Genomic DNA, 18,680 nt, shown 5'->3' with positions numbered 1-18,680 from the left:
ACAACAAATTACTTAGTATTAAACAATTCTTTAGTATTTTCATCTTTTCTAAATCTTAACTGAACTAGGTAGCAAATTCTCTGTATGCAGGGAATTAAAGAAATTCTTAACATGTCTTCACAAAAGTATAGCACATTTTTATAATAGCAAATAGCTATTCCTCACTGGGGCAGGTTAGAAGTGTGCTTTACATATCTCCATCATCTCATTTACACATGTAATGAATATTCAATATTTGCTGTACTTAAGTCAGGAAATCAGATGAATTATATTTGGAGGATATAAGTGTATGTAAAATTTTCGGGAAGGGCAGAGACCCAAAATATGTGTGTATGTGTGTGTATATATATATATATATATTTTTTTTTTCATTCTCTCCCATGTTGGGCCATCCTTCTTTTATGTTACTTCTGGACTTCACCAGACTTATAATTATTTTAATTGGTTATTACAAAATTGCTTCTCTACCTTTATGGCAATAATTAGCACCAGTCTGAATATTCAAGTTACAGATTTTTGGCAAGTATAAAGTCCAAATTTTGTGATATATATTATTTTATATTTATATCCCTCTATATGTCTCTACTTTCATGTGTTCTCTTCCTTCTTATGAAAACATTTTCATTTTAAACAAACCCACTGTTAGGTAATCCTATGTTGGGCCTATTTCCAAGAATTTACTCCTAGTAGTTTTGGGAGTTTTTCTCCTGAGGTGTGTAGTTCTGCATCCTTTATAAGTGTTTTCCATGACCCTTCAATCCCTTAGTCAGAGGCACACTAACAAGGAAGGTCCACAAAAAGAAACGCCCGATTTTGACGAGCGGCCCTCCTTAAGAGCAATACCAAACTTCCGTGGCCAAAGGTCCAGGCCTGAGCGCGTTGGATCAGAGAGCGATACCAGCGCGACCCGCGGCCTGCGAACCTGAAGCCTCCACCTCGGCGCAGCCCCGGGAAACCACAGGAAGCTGCTTTCCGCGCGCGAAGGCAACATTCTGGCTCCGCGGGAAATTCGGGCCGGGTAGGAAGTTCGCGAAGCAGAAGGGTCTTGGGTCCTTTCCGAGCCGCGGGCCCAGCTAGGCCGCGGCGGGCCGCGTTCAGCTAAGCGCGGAGGAGCAGCTCACTTCCTTATGTGAGCTCTCTGAAATTTAGGCCGCGCCCGCTTATTTTGGGTGTGTTATTGAGACCACAGAAACCGTATCCGCTTAGGCCTGAGGAGTCGCTAGCCCCCGCAAAGACTAGATGGAATTTCCAAGGCCCAGGTGCAAGAGAAGCGACAAGTAACGGCTCTGCGCAGCCCCGCCCTATCACCCCGCTCCCGCTCTCCCCGCACCCGCCCATTTTATATCTCTTTGGTTTCTAGCCCTCTCCTCCCCGCCTCCCCACCCCCTCAGCTTCCTCTTTAAGGCGGAGCCGGGAGTCGATCTCGCGAGATCCGGGTTGGCGCCGTGACCTCCATGTGGGAGCTAGCGCTCTATAAGTAAACACTCCGCGCAGCGCAGACAAGGCTTCTTCCTATTCGTGAGGTGGGGTTGCGGTAGTGGCGGCCCGACTGGTTCCGGTTTCCTTTCCTTCTCAGCTCCGCTGGGCAGGCGCGCGGATTAGAAGTCGCCGCTGCCTGTGGGGCCCGGCGTCCGGTCGGTTTCCCTCATTTGTGCGCGCGCTCTTCCGCTGCCCGCGGAGAGCCGGAGCTGCTAGGGAAGCGGGCCGGGCCGGGCGGGGCGCGGCGTCCGGAACGCAGGGGGAGACAAAGCCCGGCCAGTCTCCTCTCCCGCCGCCAAGATGTGGATTCAGGTTCGCACCATCGACGGCTCCCAGACGCGCACCATTGAAGACGTGTCTCGCAAAGCCACAATTGAGGAGCTGCGCGAGCGGGTGTGGGCGCTGTTCGACGTGCGGCCGGAGTGCCAGCGCCTCTTCTACCGCGGCAAGCAGGTGAGGCGAGCCCACCGCACCCCCTCGGGAATCCCGGGGAGAGGGCTGCAGGGAGCCGCTAGAACGCGTGGGCTGGGCGGGCCCCAGGGCTTGGTGCGCCGCGCGCGTAGAGAACACCTGGCTCCACTTTGGGTGTGCAGCGCGCGAGGCTCAGAGTGCAGGCCCAGGCCCCGCCGAGGGGACGCAGCGGGGTCCGTACCAGCCCCGAAGTGCAGGTGCTCCTGGCAGGGTCAGAGGAGGAGGCGCCCAGACCGCGCACACCTCGCCCCCCCCTGCCCCGCCCTTTTCAGCGGGGCGGTAGCCGCTGGCACAGCCCGCCCTAGCGCCTGGGATCCCTAGCTTCCCGCCCTCGGCTGGGTCGGCGCGCTTGGAGGCGGGGAGGGCAGCGGGCTCTGGCGGCCATGCCTCAGCGCCGGTGGGGAGGGCCGACGGATCCGGCTCCCAGCGGCGCTAACCCGGCTAACGGCTCGCATTGCTTTGGTGGCTCCTCTGCGCACTCGGCTCTCAGACAGCAGGGGGGAAACTTACAACTCGTTTCCTCTTAGGCTCAAGAGCCCTAGTTCTGACTCTCCACTGTGAAAGGATTTGAGCACACTGAAGATTCGAAGGGTTTCCAAAACTTCTGGCTCTCTTCCCTCACCTCTTTTCTGGAATTGGAATCCGTCTTGAAGATTAGAAACTTGGGCTGAAGGGGCGAGCCATTGATGTAATTCGGGATCGGTTTTAAACTCCTAGGTATAGGCAAGAGAGGGTGGTTTATTTCCAGAGTGGAAAGGAGTGTGAAAGACTGAGTGGTCTGCTCTTTTTGCTTCTCCCCTTCTGATGTAGTCCCCCTCACACAAACTTTTAAAACAGCAACTGGAGTATAGCCAGCGGAACATACTTGAAGGCTGAAAGTGGTTTTGGCAGGGAGGGTGTCTGTTGGTGTCTCTGGTAGTTGTATGGTATGACCATGGTCTGGCCCATTAAAGATTTTTCTTATCCGACAAATCTACATCTGGAGACCCAAGCGTACTCAATTTTGTCTTCCTCACCCCCAACTAAAAAGGTGCATTCTCCACTTAGGCTACAGTTTGGCTTCATTTCTGTGGTTTGGAATAAATGTAGCTCTTTGATTTAGTGGAAGTACGATTTTCCTATAGCCACAAAGGATTTGAAAGGAATATTTTTCTTCCCTTCATAGGCTTAGCTTCAAAAACTGCCCAGAAATGTCAGTAACAAGATTATACTTTGAGAGAGAAAGAGAGCCAGGGTTTATTTTAATTTGTTTTTAAATAAGTGATAGCATCTTTGATAGGTGTTCGAAACTGTTTTATTGATCCTTTACTGTTTGACTTGAAAAAAAAAATGGGTGTTCAATTCCGTTGTAAACTTGGCTTTTGAAATCATACATGTTAAACCCTACCTAGCTTTATATTGCTATACCTTCAATGACTGATACCTTATTATTTTTTTGGTCAAAGATAAGAATTATATGATCACGTCTTCCGAATTTTGTTTTTTAGCTAAGGCTATAATAGTACATGAATTGCTGGGATACTTTGGTGACTTCAGCACAAGAGATAGAAATGAAACATTCTCATGTGTTCCTGGAAACTCCCAAAGTCTAATTATCAAATATCCTAAAAAGGTGCACCTGGCTGTCTTGAGGAAAAAGTAGAAATTGAGTTAAATTCAGGTCAGCAAAGTAGACTTCCAGTAAACCAGGAAATTCTGTTCCAGGTTTAGGGAAAAACTGTTGAGGATAATTACCCTTTTGTACTTCTTCTCCCAGGACAGTTGATAACTCACTATTTTGATTTCTGCAGCTCAGTGATAAACCAGTATGGACCTTTGGTGCCCCATTGAGTTGAAGACAGAAGGAAGACACTGCTTCAGCTGTGTATACTTTGTGAGCTGAGGAGTAGCCATGACAGTGATTATTACCTCTATTCTCTTTTACTCTTTGGAGTTCATAGTCCGTGGACAGAGTAGTAGGTCTATAGCAACTACTGGATTTGCATCACAGTGCTGCCCTAGCTTATAGAATGCCATTGTGCTTATTTGAAAAAGTCACCCCTTTACTGCTACATAGTGAAAAATGTAAATAAAAACACATTTACAGTGTCTCTGATGTAAATAGTACCCTTTCTCCCTTATTCCTCACCCCTTTTATGTGAGGTTTGCTGCTGTTAGTTTTTGGTATATATCAGAATCACTTATAAAGACTCCAGGTGATCTCTATGCAAATTAAATTTGAAAAGCAGAGTAGCTCCACTTTTGAGGGTCAAAATAGAGGGCAGCAATTCAGGGCTTTAAAAGTTCTGGTTAGAGTAGAGTAACCTCACTTGGACATTACTCTGGGAGGTTGAGCATGCATCCTGAGGATTAGCTCTTTAAGGAAAAATTATATTATGAATTCCTAAATATTTTGAGAATCCAGAGCTTTTCCTTATTTGAAAGGATTCTGTCACTTCCCCTCTTGCTCTTGTTTATACCACGATACCCTTTTGCCCCTGGATTCTTAATTTTTACATGGAATGCAAAGTAAAAGCATTTGCCTATTTAAACAGGGAGAGAGAATGAGTGTCTTATCTATATTGTATATATGATGTGCAAGATACATGAAGGTTGTTTAAGGGATGCAGGTCGAGGGCATTAAGTTGTCAGTAACCCCTTTGGAAAGCCTTTTCTCACTTTCTTCTCAGTCATTGTCAGTTGGTGTTTGCTTCCTAGTTTTATTTTGCATCACTGTTGCAGTTCTTCCTATTATCTGAAATTTCTTACTTCAACCCAATACTAGACACAAGACTGAAGTCTGGCAAAAAACAAAACACTCGGGCGCCTGGGTGGCTCAGTGGGTTAAGCCGCTGCCTTCGGCTCAGGTCATGATCTCAGGGTCCTGGGATCGAGTCCCGCATCGGGCTCTCTGCTCAGCAGGGAGCCTGCTTCCTCCTCTCTCTCTCTGCCTGAGTCTCTGCCTACTTGTGATCTCTCTCTGTCAAATAAATAAATAAAATCTTTAAAAAGATTTATAAAAAAAACAAAACAAAACACTCTAGGGCCATTTTTACACCTATAGTATTTTAAATACTGTGCTCCCATCTTCTAGGACAGCAGTTCCCAAGCATTTTGTCCTGTGAGACATTGATGGAATATTGTTACATGCCTGAAACTCACAGGTGTTTGTGATTTCTAAGTGACTCTGTCCCTTCTCCAGTTGGGGTATAAGTGACAGTAACTTCCAGCCAACACTTGTGCTAAATTTGGGAAAACTTCACTACTTTTCAAGTAACAATTCATTCCAGCATTCTTCACAAAAGCCTAGCTGTATGGAAGTTAATTATGCAATGGATAGTAATCAATATTTTAGGAAAACTGGAAGAATACCTTTGAATTAGGGAAGAAGTAGATAATTCAGGTAAAAGTGGCTGTCCTAGCAAGCATGAATAATTGAAGGAAAAGTTACATGTTAATGTGGGCCTAACTTCACGAGAGGGCCTCATGCCTTGATATGCAGTGTTTTTCTGACTTAAGACATTGCTTTTCATTTCAAACCAAATAATCATTTGAAGCAGCTTATATGATTTTGAGCAGTCACTTAGAAACTCATCAGAGGGATTGAGTATAAGAGTGTCCTGCCGACACTCTGATTCTTGTGCCTCAGATTTCAAAGGAAAATTATTTGTGGAAGCACTTTGAATTTCCAGTTATTTTACCACCTTAACAGCTTGCTTCATTTTGGGAAATGTCTTTCCTGTTAATTTGCATATTACTGGGGGATTTTTTTGTTTTGCATGTTCTATACTTTTAAGAGTTTGTTTTTAATCTTCTACTTGGACGCTCATAATGTGCAACAGTTGTATGGTTAATCAAGTTGTACTTTTTTAACAGTTCCAGACTAGTATGTTCTTACCTTTTTGGGGCAAAGGAGTATTGGAGAATGTCAAAAATGAAGGTGTGAATGTATAGGTTTTGGCTCCTTTAATTTTTCTCCAGGAGTTCAGAATTAGGTGGGAGTTGTGGTGGTGTTATTTTAATAAAGTAAGCAGTGGTGATCGCTAATCTTTGTAAGGGTTTATCTGCTTATTGACTTGGGAAACCCCTTTGGACTTACTTGGAATAAGCATGTGAACCAACCTCTGGGATAGTGTCTGATTTCCCTACTGGGAAATTTGTGAATTGTTTGATCCCTTATTATAGTTAAAACTGAATATGTATAATGTGTAGGATTGTGCTAGATGTGTTTTGGGACAACTTGAATTAATATTTATTTAGTATACTAGTAAGTTTATCATTTAAGGACAAACTCATTCTTCCCTTTGGTGGACTTCGGAAATACGGTCTTACTGTGTGTAGGGAGTTGAGAATGAGGATGGTTATTACATACAAAGAAGGGGAAAATGAACAGTGATTAAATTGGTAATGTTTCTAGAGAAATGTTAGTTTTGATCTTCAATGGAGTTTGGTTTTCTTACTGTATTATGGTAAAATGGCCAACGGAATTTTATAAAGAAACAAAAATGGGAGACTTAGTTTTCAAGGACTTCTGTGGGGGGAAAAAAAAAAAGGCCACCAAAACCTAGGTGGCTTAAAACAGAAATTTATTGTCTCCTGTTTCCAGAGGCTGTGAGTCTGAATGCAAAGTATCAGTAGTGCCATGTTCTCTCTGATGGCTCTAATAGAGAATCCTTCCTTGTTTCCTTTGGCTTCTAGTGTTGCTAGCAATCCTTTGTAAATTTCTTGGTTGTAGATAATTGCTTTAGTCACATGGCTGCCTTCACATCTTTGTGGTCAAATTTACACTTTTCATAAGGATGTCAATTACAGTGGATTAGGGCCCACCCAATATGACCTAATTTTAACTTGATTACTACTACTATAAAGACCCTATTTCCAAATACTCCTATACTGAGATATTTGGGATTAAGACTTTAGTATAATGGGGCAGTGGAGTGGTCACAGTTTAACCCATTGCAGAGACCTTGCCAAAATATGGGTAAGTTGCAAGATAATTTATTCATTATTCATCCTGGAAGACTTTTCATGATACAACTTGACTACCTTTACAAATGAATAGAATCAGAGAACTTTAGGCAAGTGGAATAGCATGAACAAGACTTGGAATTCCTGCTTGATTTAAAAAAAAAAAAATTGCAGTGCTTTAGAAACATAAAATTGTTAACTTAAATACGAACACAAGGTCATAAAACCACTCACCTTCAAAATTCACCTTTCTTAACAGTGGATTCAGGTACTGTTAATTTAAGTAAAACTTGGTGAGAAATCTAGGGTTTTTCTGCCTACATTTTGAAGTCCTGTAAGCAATGACATGTTTTTGGTTTTGGTGGCTGTCTGCATTCCTGATAGCTAATATGGATTGATTCTCAAGAATTTATTGAGGTCCTGAGATGCTGCTGCCATCAAAAGAGGCCATAAAGTAATAAGAATGGTTTAAGTATCACTAAATTGCTTTGCTATTTTAATAATTGGGCTAAGACATTTGGATGACTAAAGATGTGGAAAGATCAAATTTTGAGAGAAGCATTTTAATCTTTTAATGTTTTTTATCCTTTTTTTTCCAGTTGGAAAATGGATATACTTTATTTGACTATGATGTTGGACTGAATGACATTATTCAGCTACTAGTTCGCCCAGACCCAGATCTTCCTAGCACATCTAAACAGATTGATGTACAGGCCAAACCCTGTTCTAATAGCCCACCTAAAGTAAAGAAAACCCCAAGGGTGGGACCTTCTAGTCAGCCGTCTACATCAACTTGTGATTTTCTTATTGATCCTGGCATTGGTCTATATAAGGTATGTTGTCTTCTTTAGACTTGATAGTTGTGAAAATACAGATGTCTCTTCTCTTAAGGATGTTGCAAATAAGTGAAGATTGATTGTCATTTGAAAGTAAAGACTGAGCTATTAATATTTTGACTTTTAAAAGTTTCACAGAATTGTGCAATATGTACTTTAAATGTATAAAATGTGTACATACCGCCTAAAAAATACAAAACAAATACCGGTGTAATTCCACTGAAACTAAGTAGAATAATGCCAATTCCTTTTTAAAGCGACTACCAGAACATGTCTTCCTTTCTCCTTAAAGAGTAAACTACTTACTCTGAGTATTCTGATCTTTTTTGTTGTAGTGTTACTACTTTTGTTACCTCTAAAAAAATGTTTTGTTTTGCTTGTATTTAAAGTTTATGTAACAATTCTTTTTCTCAGCTTTGATTCTCATTGTATTAACATACCATAACATATTTAATCAAGGATGAATAGATAAATTTGGGCTTTTCCCAGTTTTCACCTGTTTTGAACCTCCTTTATGTATCCTGGTGCACTATTCTAGAATATCTTTAGGAATTTTTACCTAGAAATGGGAATGCTGGTTCACTCCCAGGATACTGCCAAATTGCTCTCTACAGTGTTCTTTTGGTCTGCTTGTGTATCCCTGTGCTTGCTATTCTAAGTACTGTAGCCTAGTATACTGTTACCTCCCTAACCCGTATCTCCCAAATCTATTACTGTTTAAGGGTGTCTTGGTGTTTGGCTTTTAAAACTTGCATGTAAAAATTTTAGAATTAGTTTGTTAAACTCTACAGATCAGTAATACAGGATTTGATGGGGAGAATTGACAACTCTACATACAACGTTGAGTCCTTCATTCATGGACATGATAGATGTCTCCACAACTTAGATCTTTGATAGCTTTATTAGTTTTCTCTGCATATCTTATTTCTAGTGCCTGCGTTTTTAGTGCTATTATAAATGGTTATCTACTAAAATTGTGATTTGTTTGCCTACGTATAGAAAGGCAGTTGATACATATATTGACCCTTGTATCTACCAACTTTTTCAAATGCTAATAAATTTTGTAGAAATAACTGAATGACAGTTTTGCTTCATCCTGTCCTATCCTTAACACTGTTTTTTCTTAATTATTACCAGTTGGACAAATTGGGACCAAGACTCAATTTTTCAGAGCATTTTTAAGGCTAAAATTAAAAATTAGCTGAAGTAAATTACTTAGGAAAATGCAGATAGAGGTAATTTTTGATCTAAGAAAAAATGGAAACAAATCCATATATGTAGAATCAAAAAAAACTGGCCAAGAGCTATATGTCAAAAGTACCTGGCCTAGATGGCTACAGTGATGAATTACCTTAAACCTCTAAAGAATAGATAATTATATTAGCTAACTTGACCCACAATTTAAAAAAAGGAAAGCTTCCCATTGTTTTTAAAAAGTTAATATAACACTGATACTAAAATATAACAAAAGCACACCAGTATCACTACATATTGATGTAAAACCAAAGTTATATTTAACAAATAAAATGATGACTGTTTGTTAAAAGAACAGAATATCTTGGCCAGGGATGGCTTGGAAGTGGGATAGTTCATTATTTGGATTTTTTTTTCAATATATATAATTTGCAGGTATATAATTTATCGTTTGTCTTCTAAAATTCAGGTTTATAGCTTTAGAATTCAATACATTACAAGGTGATCACCACCATAAGTCTAGTTACTACCCATTACCACACAGTTGACACACTTCACCCATTTTACCCAGCCCTCAATATAGTAATATTAATATAATTCGTCATAGTAATAAGCCAAAAAAACCAAATGATCTAATCTAAAAAAGAGATCCATTTCTGATTTTTTTTTAAATCCTTTGTAAGTGGAACAGATAGATGAATTTTTTAAACCATTACCAGCATCATGCTTAATGGTGGGGAAAAGCCAGAAGCATTCCCATTAAAGACAGGAGCCAGACAAGAAAGCAGCCACTTAATGCTGTTACTTAACATCTTTCTACATGATGGAGATAGGCAGGACAACAACAAAGTAGAATTATTGGAAAAGTCAAAACTATTATTTGAGAGCATAAGTGAGCACAAGGAGGAAAGAGAAATAGGCTCCCCACTGAGCTAGGAGCCCAACTCAGGGCTTCATCCCAGGACCCCAGAATCATGACCTGAACCAATGTAGATGCCTAACTGAGCCACCCACATACCCCCAAATTTAGAATTCTTAATATTGAATGCCCACTTTCCTTATTGTCTACATTGATACTACCCCTTTGAGTAACCAGTATTTTCTGTGTTGTTTTCTTCTTTTTTTAAAATTTTATTTATATGAGAGAGAGTATAACAGTGGATTGAGGGGCAGAGGGAGAAGTAGACTCCCTGCTGAGCAGGGTGCCCAGTGTGGGGCTCGATCCCAAGACTCCAGGATCATAACCTGAGGTGAAGGCAAACGCTTAATGGACTGAGCCACCCAGGTGCCCCTCTGTTTTCTAAATAAATTTGTTTTAGAACAATTTGAAATTTATAGCATAGTTGGGAAGATACATATATCCAACTTCTGGTTTGCCCTGTTAACCAATACTTTACATTAATATGATACATCAGTTATAAATGAACCATATCTTCTTAGATTTTACCTAACATCCTTTTTCTGTTCCAGAATCCCATCTAGGATACCATATTATATTACATTAGTACTATACTAAATAGTTGTTGAATCTCCTTAGGTTCCTCTTGGCTGTGACAGTTTTTCAGACTGACTTTGTTTTTGAAGACCTTGACAGTTTCGAGGAGTACTGGTCAGATATTTTGTAAAATACCCTTCTATTAGGATTCATCTTGTTTTCCTCATCATTAGACTGGATTTACATATTTTTTGGAGGAAGACCACAGAGGTAAAGTGCTATTTTTATCACATTCTATCTAGGGTACAAACTACCAACATTCTATGTGCTAATTATACCTTAGGTTTTTACATCAGTAGTAACTTGCTGTACTGTTGATGTGAACCTTAATCACCTGGCTGATGAAGTAGCATTCGTCAAGTTTCTTCATTGTGAAGTTACTCCTCCCCTACCCCTTTTTCACATTATATTCTTTGAGATGAGGTGCCCATATGCAGCCCACACATAAGGAGGTGGCTTGGTTACAACTCTACTTCTTGAGGGCAGATTATCTACAAAATGTACTGGGAATTCTACATGGGAGACTTGTCTCTTTGCCCTCATTTATTCAGTTAGTCATTCACATCAGTAGGGATATTTTCCCCTGTGTCCCTTTGATATACCTCCATTATTGTGGGTGATTTTCGTTGTTTTTGTTAAAGCACTTTCAGGCACTAGAAGATGCATTAGGATCATCTTAGTTATTTCTTACACCAGCCTTAGAAAACCAAGATCTAGGGTCTAGGTATGTTCCTTACTACTACAGATTCTTCCTGTATCTCCAGTATATAGCCATCTGTATATTAAACTTACATTATTTTAACTTTCTGGTTAAGAGCAGTAGTTCAGAAGCTGCTGCTTTTGACTTAATATGTTTTAGGCAGTGCAGGCATGAATTTATTTTCAAAGAGGGCCAGCTTATGTATCTGTAGGTCTGGGCTGAAGGTTAAGCAGTTCTAGTCAACCTAAATTCTTTCTCTTTAGCCAGGGTCATGGTCTCAGGCTGTGTGTTGGGCTCTGCACTCAGCACAGAATCTGCATGAGATTCTCTCCCTCTCCCCCACCTCCTGCTGACACGCTTGAGCTCTCTCTCTCAAATCCTATTAAAAAAAAAAAAAATTCTGTTGAGCGGGTATCTCCATACCCTGCCATCTCTCCACTCTAATTCAAAAAAGCATTAAGAGAAACTACGACTCTCAGCAGATCTGTCCTTTTTTTCATTATTAGCACTTCGACTAGCAACTACTTCTAGTACCTAACTTGTTAAAAAAAATGTTTATTTTTGTTTTTTAAAAGATTTTGAGAGTGAGAGCGCATGTAGGATCAGGGGGAGGGACAGAGGGAGAAGCAGATTCAGTGCTGAGCAGGGAGCTTGACACAGGGCTTGATCCCAGGACCTTGCACTACCAAAGTCCAAGGCAGACTGTGTTACCCAGGTACTCCTGTTTTTGTTTCATTTTAAAGCAGATTTTATTGGGCCGCCTGGGTGGCTCAGTTAGTTAAGCGACTGCCTTCAACTCAGGTCATGATCCTGGAATTTGAATATTGAGTCCTGCATCAGTTTCCCTGCTCAGCAGAGTCTGCTTCCCCCTCTGACCCTCTTTCCCTTCACCTCTATACTCTATTTCAGATAAATATAATCTTTAAAATAAATAAGTTATTTTATTTCTAGGATGACCCCGGAGTGGTTTTGTTTCGTTGTTAGGTTGTTTTGGGTTTTTTTAGAAAGTAGGCTCCACGCCTAGCATAGAGCTCAACAAGCCTGAACTCATTACCTTGCGATCAGAACCCAAGCTGAGATCAAGAGTCAGGTACTTAACCTACTGAGCCACTCAGGTATCCCTGTTTTTGTTTTTAAAGTGATCTCTGTACCCGTTGTGGGGCTTGAACTCATTAACCCCAAGATCAAGAGTCATGTGCTTCTGACTTGTTGGCCAATCACCTCTCTGATACCTCAATTTTTAAAGAACCTTTATATCTCATATTATATATATAGCACAGAGGTTAAGAAATTTAGCTTTGTCATCAGACATGCTTTCTTTCTTTTTTTTTTTTTTTTTTTTTTTAAGATTTTATTTATTTATTTGACAGAGATCACAAGTAGGCATAGAGGCAGGCAGAGAGAGAGGAGGAAGCAGGCTCCTGGCCAAAGAGAGAGCCTGATGTGGGGCTCAATCCCAGGACCCTGGGACCATGACCTGACCGGAAGGCAGAGGCTTTAACCCACTGAGCCACCCAGGTACCCCATCAGACATGCTTTCAAATTCTGATTCAGCTTCTCCCCATTTGTACAAATATATTACGTTTTATATTGTCTTCTTTTCCTCATTTAGAAGCATGCATGAAATCTGGAACTTAAACTCTGAAAAGGCTGTTCTGTTGTTTGTAATGTTTAGTCAGAGCTGCATTTAACTTACTAGTTGAAGAGGCTATCAGATTTATTTGCTTTTTTTTTAATGAAGCTCAGTAATTGTCATAGGTATTTGAAATTTTCACTGATTTTTATTTTTTGAGAGCAAGAGTGTGCATGGTTGCGCATGAGAGCACAGAGGAGAAGCAGACTCCCCCACTGAGGAGGGAGCCCAACTAGGGCTCAATCCCAGGACTCTTGAGATCTTGACCTGAGCCAAAGGCAGATGCTTAACCAATTGAGCCATCCAGGTGACCTGATTTTTTTTTTTTTTAACACAGAAGTGCTTATTTCTGGATAATTCATCCATTGGATGAAATATTTGGTTATCTTTAATATATTTGTACTAGATATTAGAGATGGGAGGATAAACAAATGATATTGCCCCCTGCTTTCACAGAATCTTGCTAGCTATTAAAACTTACCTTTGGCTAACCTGAAAACAACTTAGAAACTGCTACTTTTAAGTTTATTTGTTGTGAATGTTTTCCTTTGAGCAAGTCTGTGACTACTGTATCAAAATTTAATTTGTTCCTAGGTCACTAATATTGGGAGGTTTTGTTGTTTTTCTGTTTGGTTTGGGTTTTTTTTGTTGTTGTGTTTTGTTTTGCCTTTATCTTGAATTCCTGCTTATGTCATTTGTGCTATGTAAAGATTTTCCTTTTATAGATATAGGGCTTTCTATAATTAAAATTGCATTATGGATGAGCAAACAGATTTGGAGCTTTTACTTTTTGCCTAAAATTTTCCTTGGCCTTCGTGTAAGTGGATACAGAAAGTGAATTTTCAAGTCAGTATTTCTCAACTGGCATAGGTAAACATTTAAACATTAAAGAATTCTAACATTTAAAAAAATGTTTAAATCTATTTTTTTAATAATTCTATTATTTAAAAAATAGAATTTTAAACTGAAGTTCTTGTCCACCATAATTCTTGTTTTGTGCTATTTGAGGTCTGAAATGGACCAAATGTTGCTCAGTTATCTTTTCATATGTTATAAGAAACCGAGTATGTCGTTATCATACTCAGGGGGCCTGTGGAAGATTGTGCAGAGCCTGGGTACATCCCTTTCCGTGGTCTCTGGGAGGTGATTTTCTCAAACAAGGTGGACTTTTGATATCTAAATAGTTCAGTTCTGGTTTTGGATGTAGAATCTTTGAATGACTCACAGCAGATCCTACTGTTGAGATGACTGTCATCTTGGCCTAAACTCTAGAATGAAGATAAATAAGGCTTTAGAGTTTAGATAAGTTAACTTTTTTAGATAAACTTTTTACATGTATTCTGACGTTCATAATAGGAAATAAAAGAAAGGGGAAACCCCTCAATTACTAAGTGAAAGTCATGGATATTTTAATATCTCCTATCTTTTATAACACAGCGCAGCTGTGCTTCCTGATTTGGTACCTTTTCGATTATGAAACGTAATAGACAATACAAAATATAGAGCTTAGTGAAATAAGAAGTCAGTGCCTGTAAATACCACCAAATTAAGAAATATAAAACAGTATCCCAGGAACTTCCCATGGGCCCCCTCTTTTCTCCCTAGTTATAACTAACACCCAAACTTCTGAGTAGTTATTTCTTCACTTTTTATTAACTTGATCCCGTCATTACCTCTTAATAACCTTTAATCTATGTGTGCATCCTTTATTTTCTTTCTTAACTTTATGTAAATGGAACCACATTGTATTTTGATTTGTAAATTTTAGAAAAACATTGAAATGAGAGTCATGTTCTAATTCGGAAATCTTTATCAGCTTAGTTGCCACTTACAGGTGTGTATCCCCTGAGGACTCTAGTTTCTTTTGTAACTCATTGGAAAATAAGGACTTCATATTTTAGTTATTAAAGGAGGTAATATACATAACAGTAAATTGCTAATATTGTTACTAAGAAGACTATGGTATTAAGACTATACTGAGACTTAATGGGTCTTAAAATTGTACATATGTCTCCTTAGTGGAAGGAGACAGTTGTTTTCATCTGTGCCTGTGCTTGCTAGTTGGCACATCATATGGATTTAGTTACCTAATCTCTTAATACACAGCAAAGTATGTTATTGTATAAAGAAGTTGAGGCTGAGACAGGTTAAATAATTTCTTCAAGGTTATACCTAGTAGATGATAAACTTAAACCTAGGTTATCTGCAGAGCTGGTGTGGGGTTTTTGTTGTGTGTGTATGTCTGTGTACCTAAGTTAGGAGCTAGTTCTTAAATGAGAGAGCTGGTATGTTTTAAATGGAACATATAAAGTACTTAGAAGTATACCTGATACAGTAAGTTCTCCAGTATTTGTTGGTATTTCATCTTTTAATGATTTCTCCTTGTCTCCCATACTTTTTTTTTTTTTTAACTCTCATCTACTCGGATATGGAAGATTCTTCTCTAAATGTGGCTGTATTTTTTATATGAATAAATCCAACTCTTCAGCTAACATTTATGTGATTAGATTTGTTTTTAACTTTATCTCATAACTTCAGCTCAAATACTCCAACCCCATTAATTTTTTTTCCTATATCTTTTACAATTTGACATCTTTGGGGGAGGTATTTTCTGGCTAAGGATGGACGACTTCTTTCTAGAGACAGTGGTAAATATCCATTAGTGTGAATACTTGATCATAGGGTAGTCCTATTTTTAATTTTTTGAGGAAACTTGTACTATTTTCCACAGTGGTTGCCCCAGTTTGCATTCCCACCAACAGTGCAAGAGGGTTCCTTTTTCTCCACATTCTCACCAACACTTTGGTGCTTCTTGTGATTTTGGTTTCAGCTATTCTGAGAGGTATGAGGTGGTATCTCCTTGTAGTTTTGATTTACATTTCCCTAATGATGAGTAATGTTCAGCATCTTTTCATGGTCTATTAGCCATCTGTACGTCGTCTTTGCAGACATGTCTATTCATGTCTTCTCATTTTTTAACTGGGTTATTAGGGTTTGGGATATTGCATTGTATCAGTTCTTTGTATATTTTGGATACTAACCCTTTATGGATAATGTTATTTGCAAATAACTTTCCCATTCAGTAGGTTGCCTTTGAGTTGTTTCCTTTGCAGAAACTTTTTATTTTGATGTAGTCCCAATAGTTTGATTTTGCTTTTGTTTCCCTTAGGAGGCATATCTGGAAAGAGGTTGCAATAGCTGATGTCAGAGATGTTACTGCGTGTGCTCTTCTCTAGGTTTTTGATGGCTTTAGGTCTCACATTTAGGTCTTTAATTCATTTTAATTTTATTATTGTGTATGGTGAGAGAAAGTGGTCTAGTTTTATTTTCCATGTGGCTGTCTAAATCTTCAACACTGTTTGTTGAAGAGACCATCTTTTTCCATTGGCTATTTATTCCTCCTCTGTTGAGGATTGACCATGTAATTGTGGATTTGTTTTTTTTTTTCTTCTATTCCATTGATCTGTGTGTCTATTTTTGTGTCAGTCCCATACTGTTTTAATTACTGCCACTTTGTGGTAGAACTTGTAATCTGGAATAGTGATACATCCAGCTTTTTTTCCTTTTCAAGATTGCTTTGCCTATTCGAGGTCTTTTGTGGTTCCATACAAATTTTAGGATTGTTCTAGCTCTGTGAAAAATGATGTTGGTATTTTGATAGGGATTACATTGAATGCGTGGATTGTCTTGAGTAGTATAGACATTTTAACAATATTCTTCCAACCCATGAACATGGAATGTCTTCCCACTTCTTTGTGTCATCTTTAATTTCTTATATCACAGTGTTATGGTTTTCATAGTACATGTCTTTTATCTTTTTATCTAAGTTTATTCCTAGCTAATTTTACTGTTTTTGATGCAGTTGTAAATGGGATTGTTTTAATTTTTCTGCTATTTCATTATTAGTGTATAGAAATGCAACATTCTGTACATGGATTTTTGTACCTTGTGACTTTACTGTGAATTCATTTATTGCTTCTAACAGTTATGTGGTGGAGTCTTTCAGGTTTTCTAAATATAGTATGTCGTCTTCAATGAAGAGTTTGACTTCTTTCTTACCAATTTGGATGGCTTTTAATTTTGTCTAATTGCTGTGGTTAGGGCTTGAATGAAAGTGGACATTCTTATCTTGTTCCTGACCTTAGGGGAAAAGCTCTCAGTTTTTCACCATTAAGTAACATGTTAGCTGTGGGTTTTTCCATATAAGACCTTTATTATGTTGATATGTTCCCTCTAGACCTATTTTACAGAGGTTTTTTTTTTATCATAGCATATCATAACTTTATATCATATCAATGCAGTTCTTAATTTTCAGCTGGATTACTATGAAATCAAAGAAATTACCATGGCAGTATCCTGTTCTCATGTTATTCATGTAAGTTTAACTATCCTCTTCTCCATACTCAAAACCCAGGCTTTACAAAGGATCTTTAATCTCTTGCATGCATTTTGACCCATTCAATTTTGACGTAATTCAGTAGGTCTGTGTAATGTGCAGAATCCTTTTTTAAATTTAGAAGCATTTTTTTCCCACCCAGTTTATATACATTGTCATGTATGGTCATCTAGAGAATTTGCAATTCTTGTTTACAGTTGTAAGTCCAAGGTTGTTTTACTCAATGCCCTACCTTTTATGAGATAGTAAGTTCTCTTTTGAATCTGCAATGGAGTATTTTCAGATTGCCTTATGTTTCTGTTACCTATTTCAGTATCAACTGTATGCCCTCTATTCTCTGCTGTAATGAGTGCAAAGTGCTACATAAAACCTTACATTTTGATTTGCTGTGAAAGAGTAGTCTGTTCTCCCAAGTTTGATCAACCTTCACATTGATTATTTTTTGTTTTAGCTAATGTTGCCTGTAAGAAAGTGTCTTTAGGGGCGCCTGGGTGGCTCAGTGGGTTAGGCCTCTGCCTTCAGTTCGGGCTGGGGTCTCAGGGTCCTGGATTTTAGCCCCACATCGGGCTCTCTGCTCAGTGGGGAGCCTGCTTCCCCCCTCTCTCTGCCTGCTTGTGATCTCTGTCAAATAAATAAATAAAATCTTTAAAAAAAAAAAAGAAAGAAAAAAGTATCTTTAAACTTATCAGTGACTGTTAGGAAGAAAAGGACTTGTGTCCATTTAATGCATAGATTAATGTATGTATACTGTGTTTCATCTCTGATTTTTATCTTTTAATACCTTATTTCATCACTTAACCTTTGAAGTTCCTATTTACCTATCTTGTCATCTTCTCATCAGTCTTCCTAACACAGTGGCAAGAACATAAACCTCAAGGTTGATGTCTGCAAATTCTAGCTTTACATTTCATGAGCTTTCACTTGGAGCAAGTTAACTTGTCAGGGCTTTTAATTTCTTATCTTGTAAAAGAGGAATTATTAAGCTTGTTAGAGTTCAACAAGCCTAGGGACACCTGGGTCAAGCAGCTGCCTTCGGCTCAGGTCATGATCCCAGCGTCCTGGGATCGAGTCCCACATCGGGCTCCTTGCTCAGCAGGGAGCCTGCTTCTCCCTTAGCCTCTGCCTGCCATTCTGTCTGCCTGTGCTCGCTCTCTCTCCCTCTCTCTCTCTGAAGAATAAATAAAATCTTTAAAAAAAAAAAAAAAAAAAGAGTTCAACAAGCCTAAAAAGAGACTTGGATAATATATGGATATTTAACTTTGAGTATAAACTCCGCCCTGGTCCCAAGCTATACAATCCATCAGAATTCTGTTGGATAACTTAAGTGGTCTCTAATACCCTCAGGAAGAACTAGCTTGATTGGATGATCATCTTGTATTAATGAGGTCTTTTTTATTTTTAAGGGCTTTAAAAAATGAAAAAAGCTGAAGGGGGCTTTTTTCTAGGTCTCTTGGTTATTGCTCTTGAAAGAGCCTTACCTAGACCAATTGCCTGATTTTTTTCTGGAGAGGTTTTGTGTGTGTTTGTGT

General features: G+C 39.0%; 1 protein-coding gene across 3 annotated transcripts in view; it reads left to right on the top strand.

Annotated features, from left to right (window-relative positions):
- The first annotated feature begins 386 nt into the window (after positions 1-386).
- UHRF2 (ubiquitin like with PHD and ring finger domains 2) overlaps positions 387-18,680 on the top strand; it is an 85,422-nt gene continuing 67,128 nt past the window's right edge. The window contains exons 1-2 of one of the 3 annotated variants that reach the window (XM_059411682.1): positions 387-1,932; positions 7,497-7,730. In XM_059411682.1, coding sequence (XP_059267665.1) covers positions 1,780-1,932; positions 7,497-7,730 — 387 coding nt within the window. In that variant the 5' untranslated portion in view covers positions 387-1,779. The remainder of the gene's footprint in view (positions 1,933-7,496; positions 7,731-18,680) is intronic. The other 2 variants (XM_059411683.1, XM_059411681.1) reach the window with 2 other exon arrangements.

Source organism: Mustela nigripes, chromosome 9 (genome assembly GCF_022355385.1).
Source record: "Mustela nigripes isolate SB6536 chromosome 9, MUSNIG.SB6536, whole genome shotgun sequence".
Classification (NCBI taxonomy): Eukaryota; Metazoa; Chordata; class Mammalia; order Carnivora; family Mustelidae; genus Mustela; species Mustela nigripes.
The sequence above is the reverse complement of the archived record's forward strand: the minus strand, read 5'-3'. Positions and strand labels throughout refer to the sequence as shown.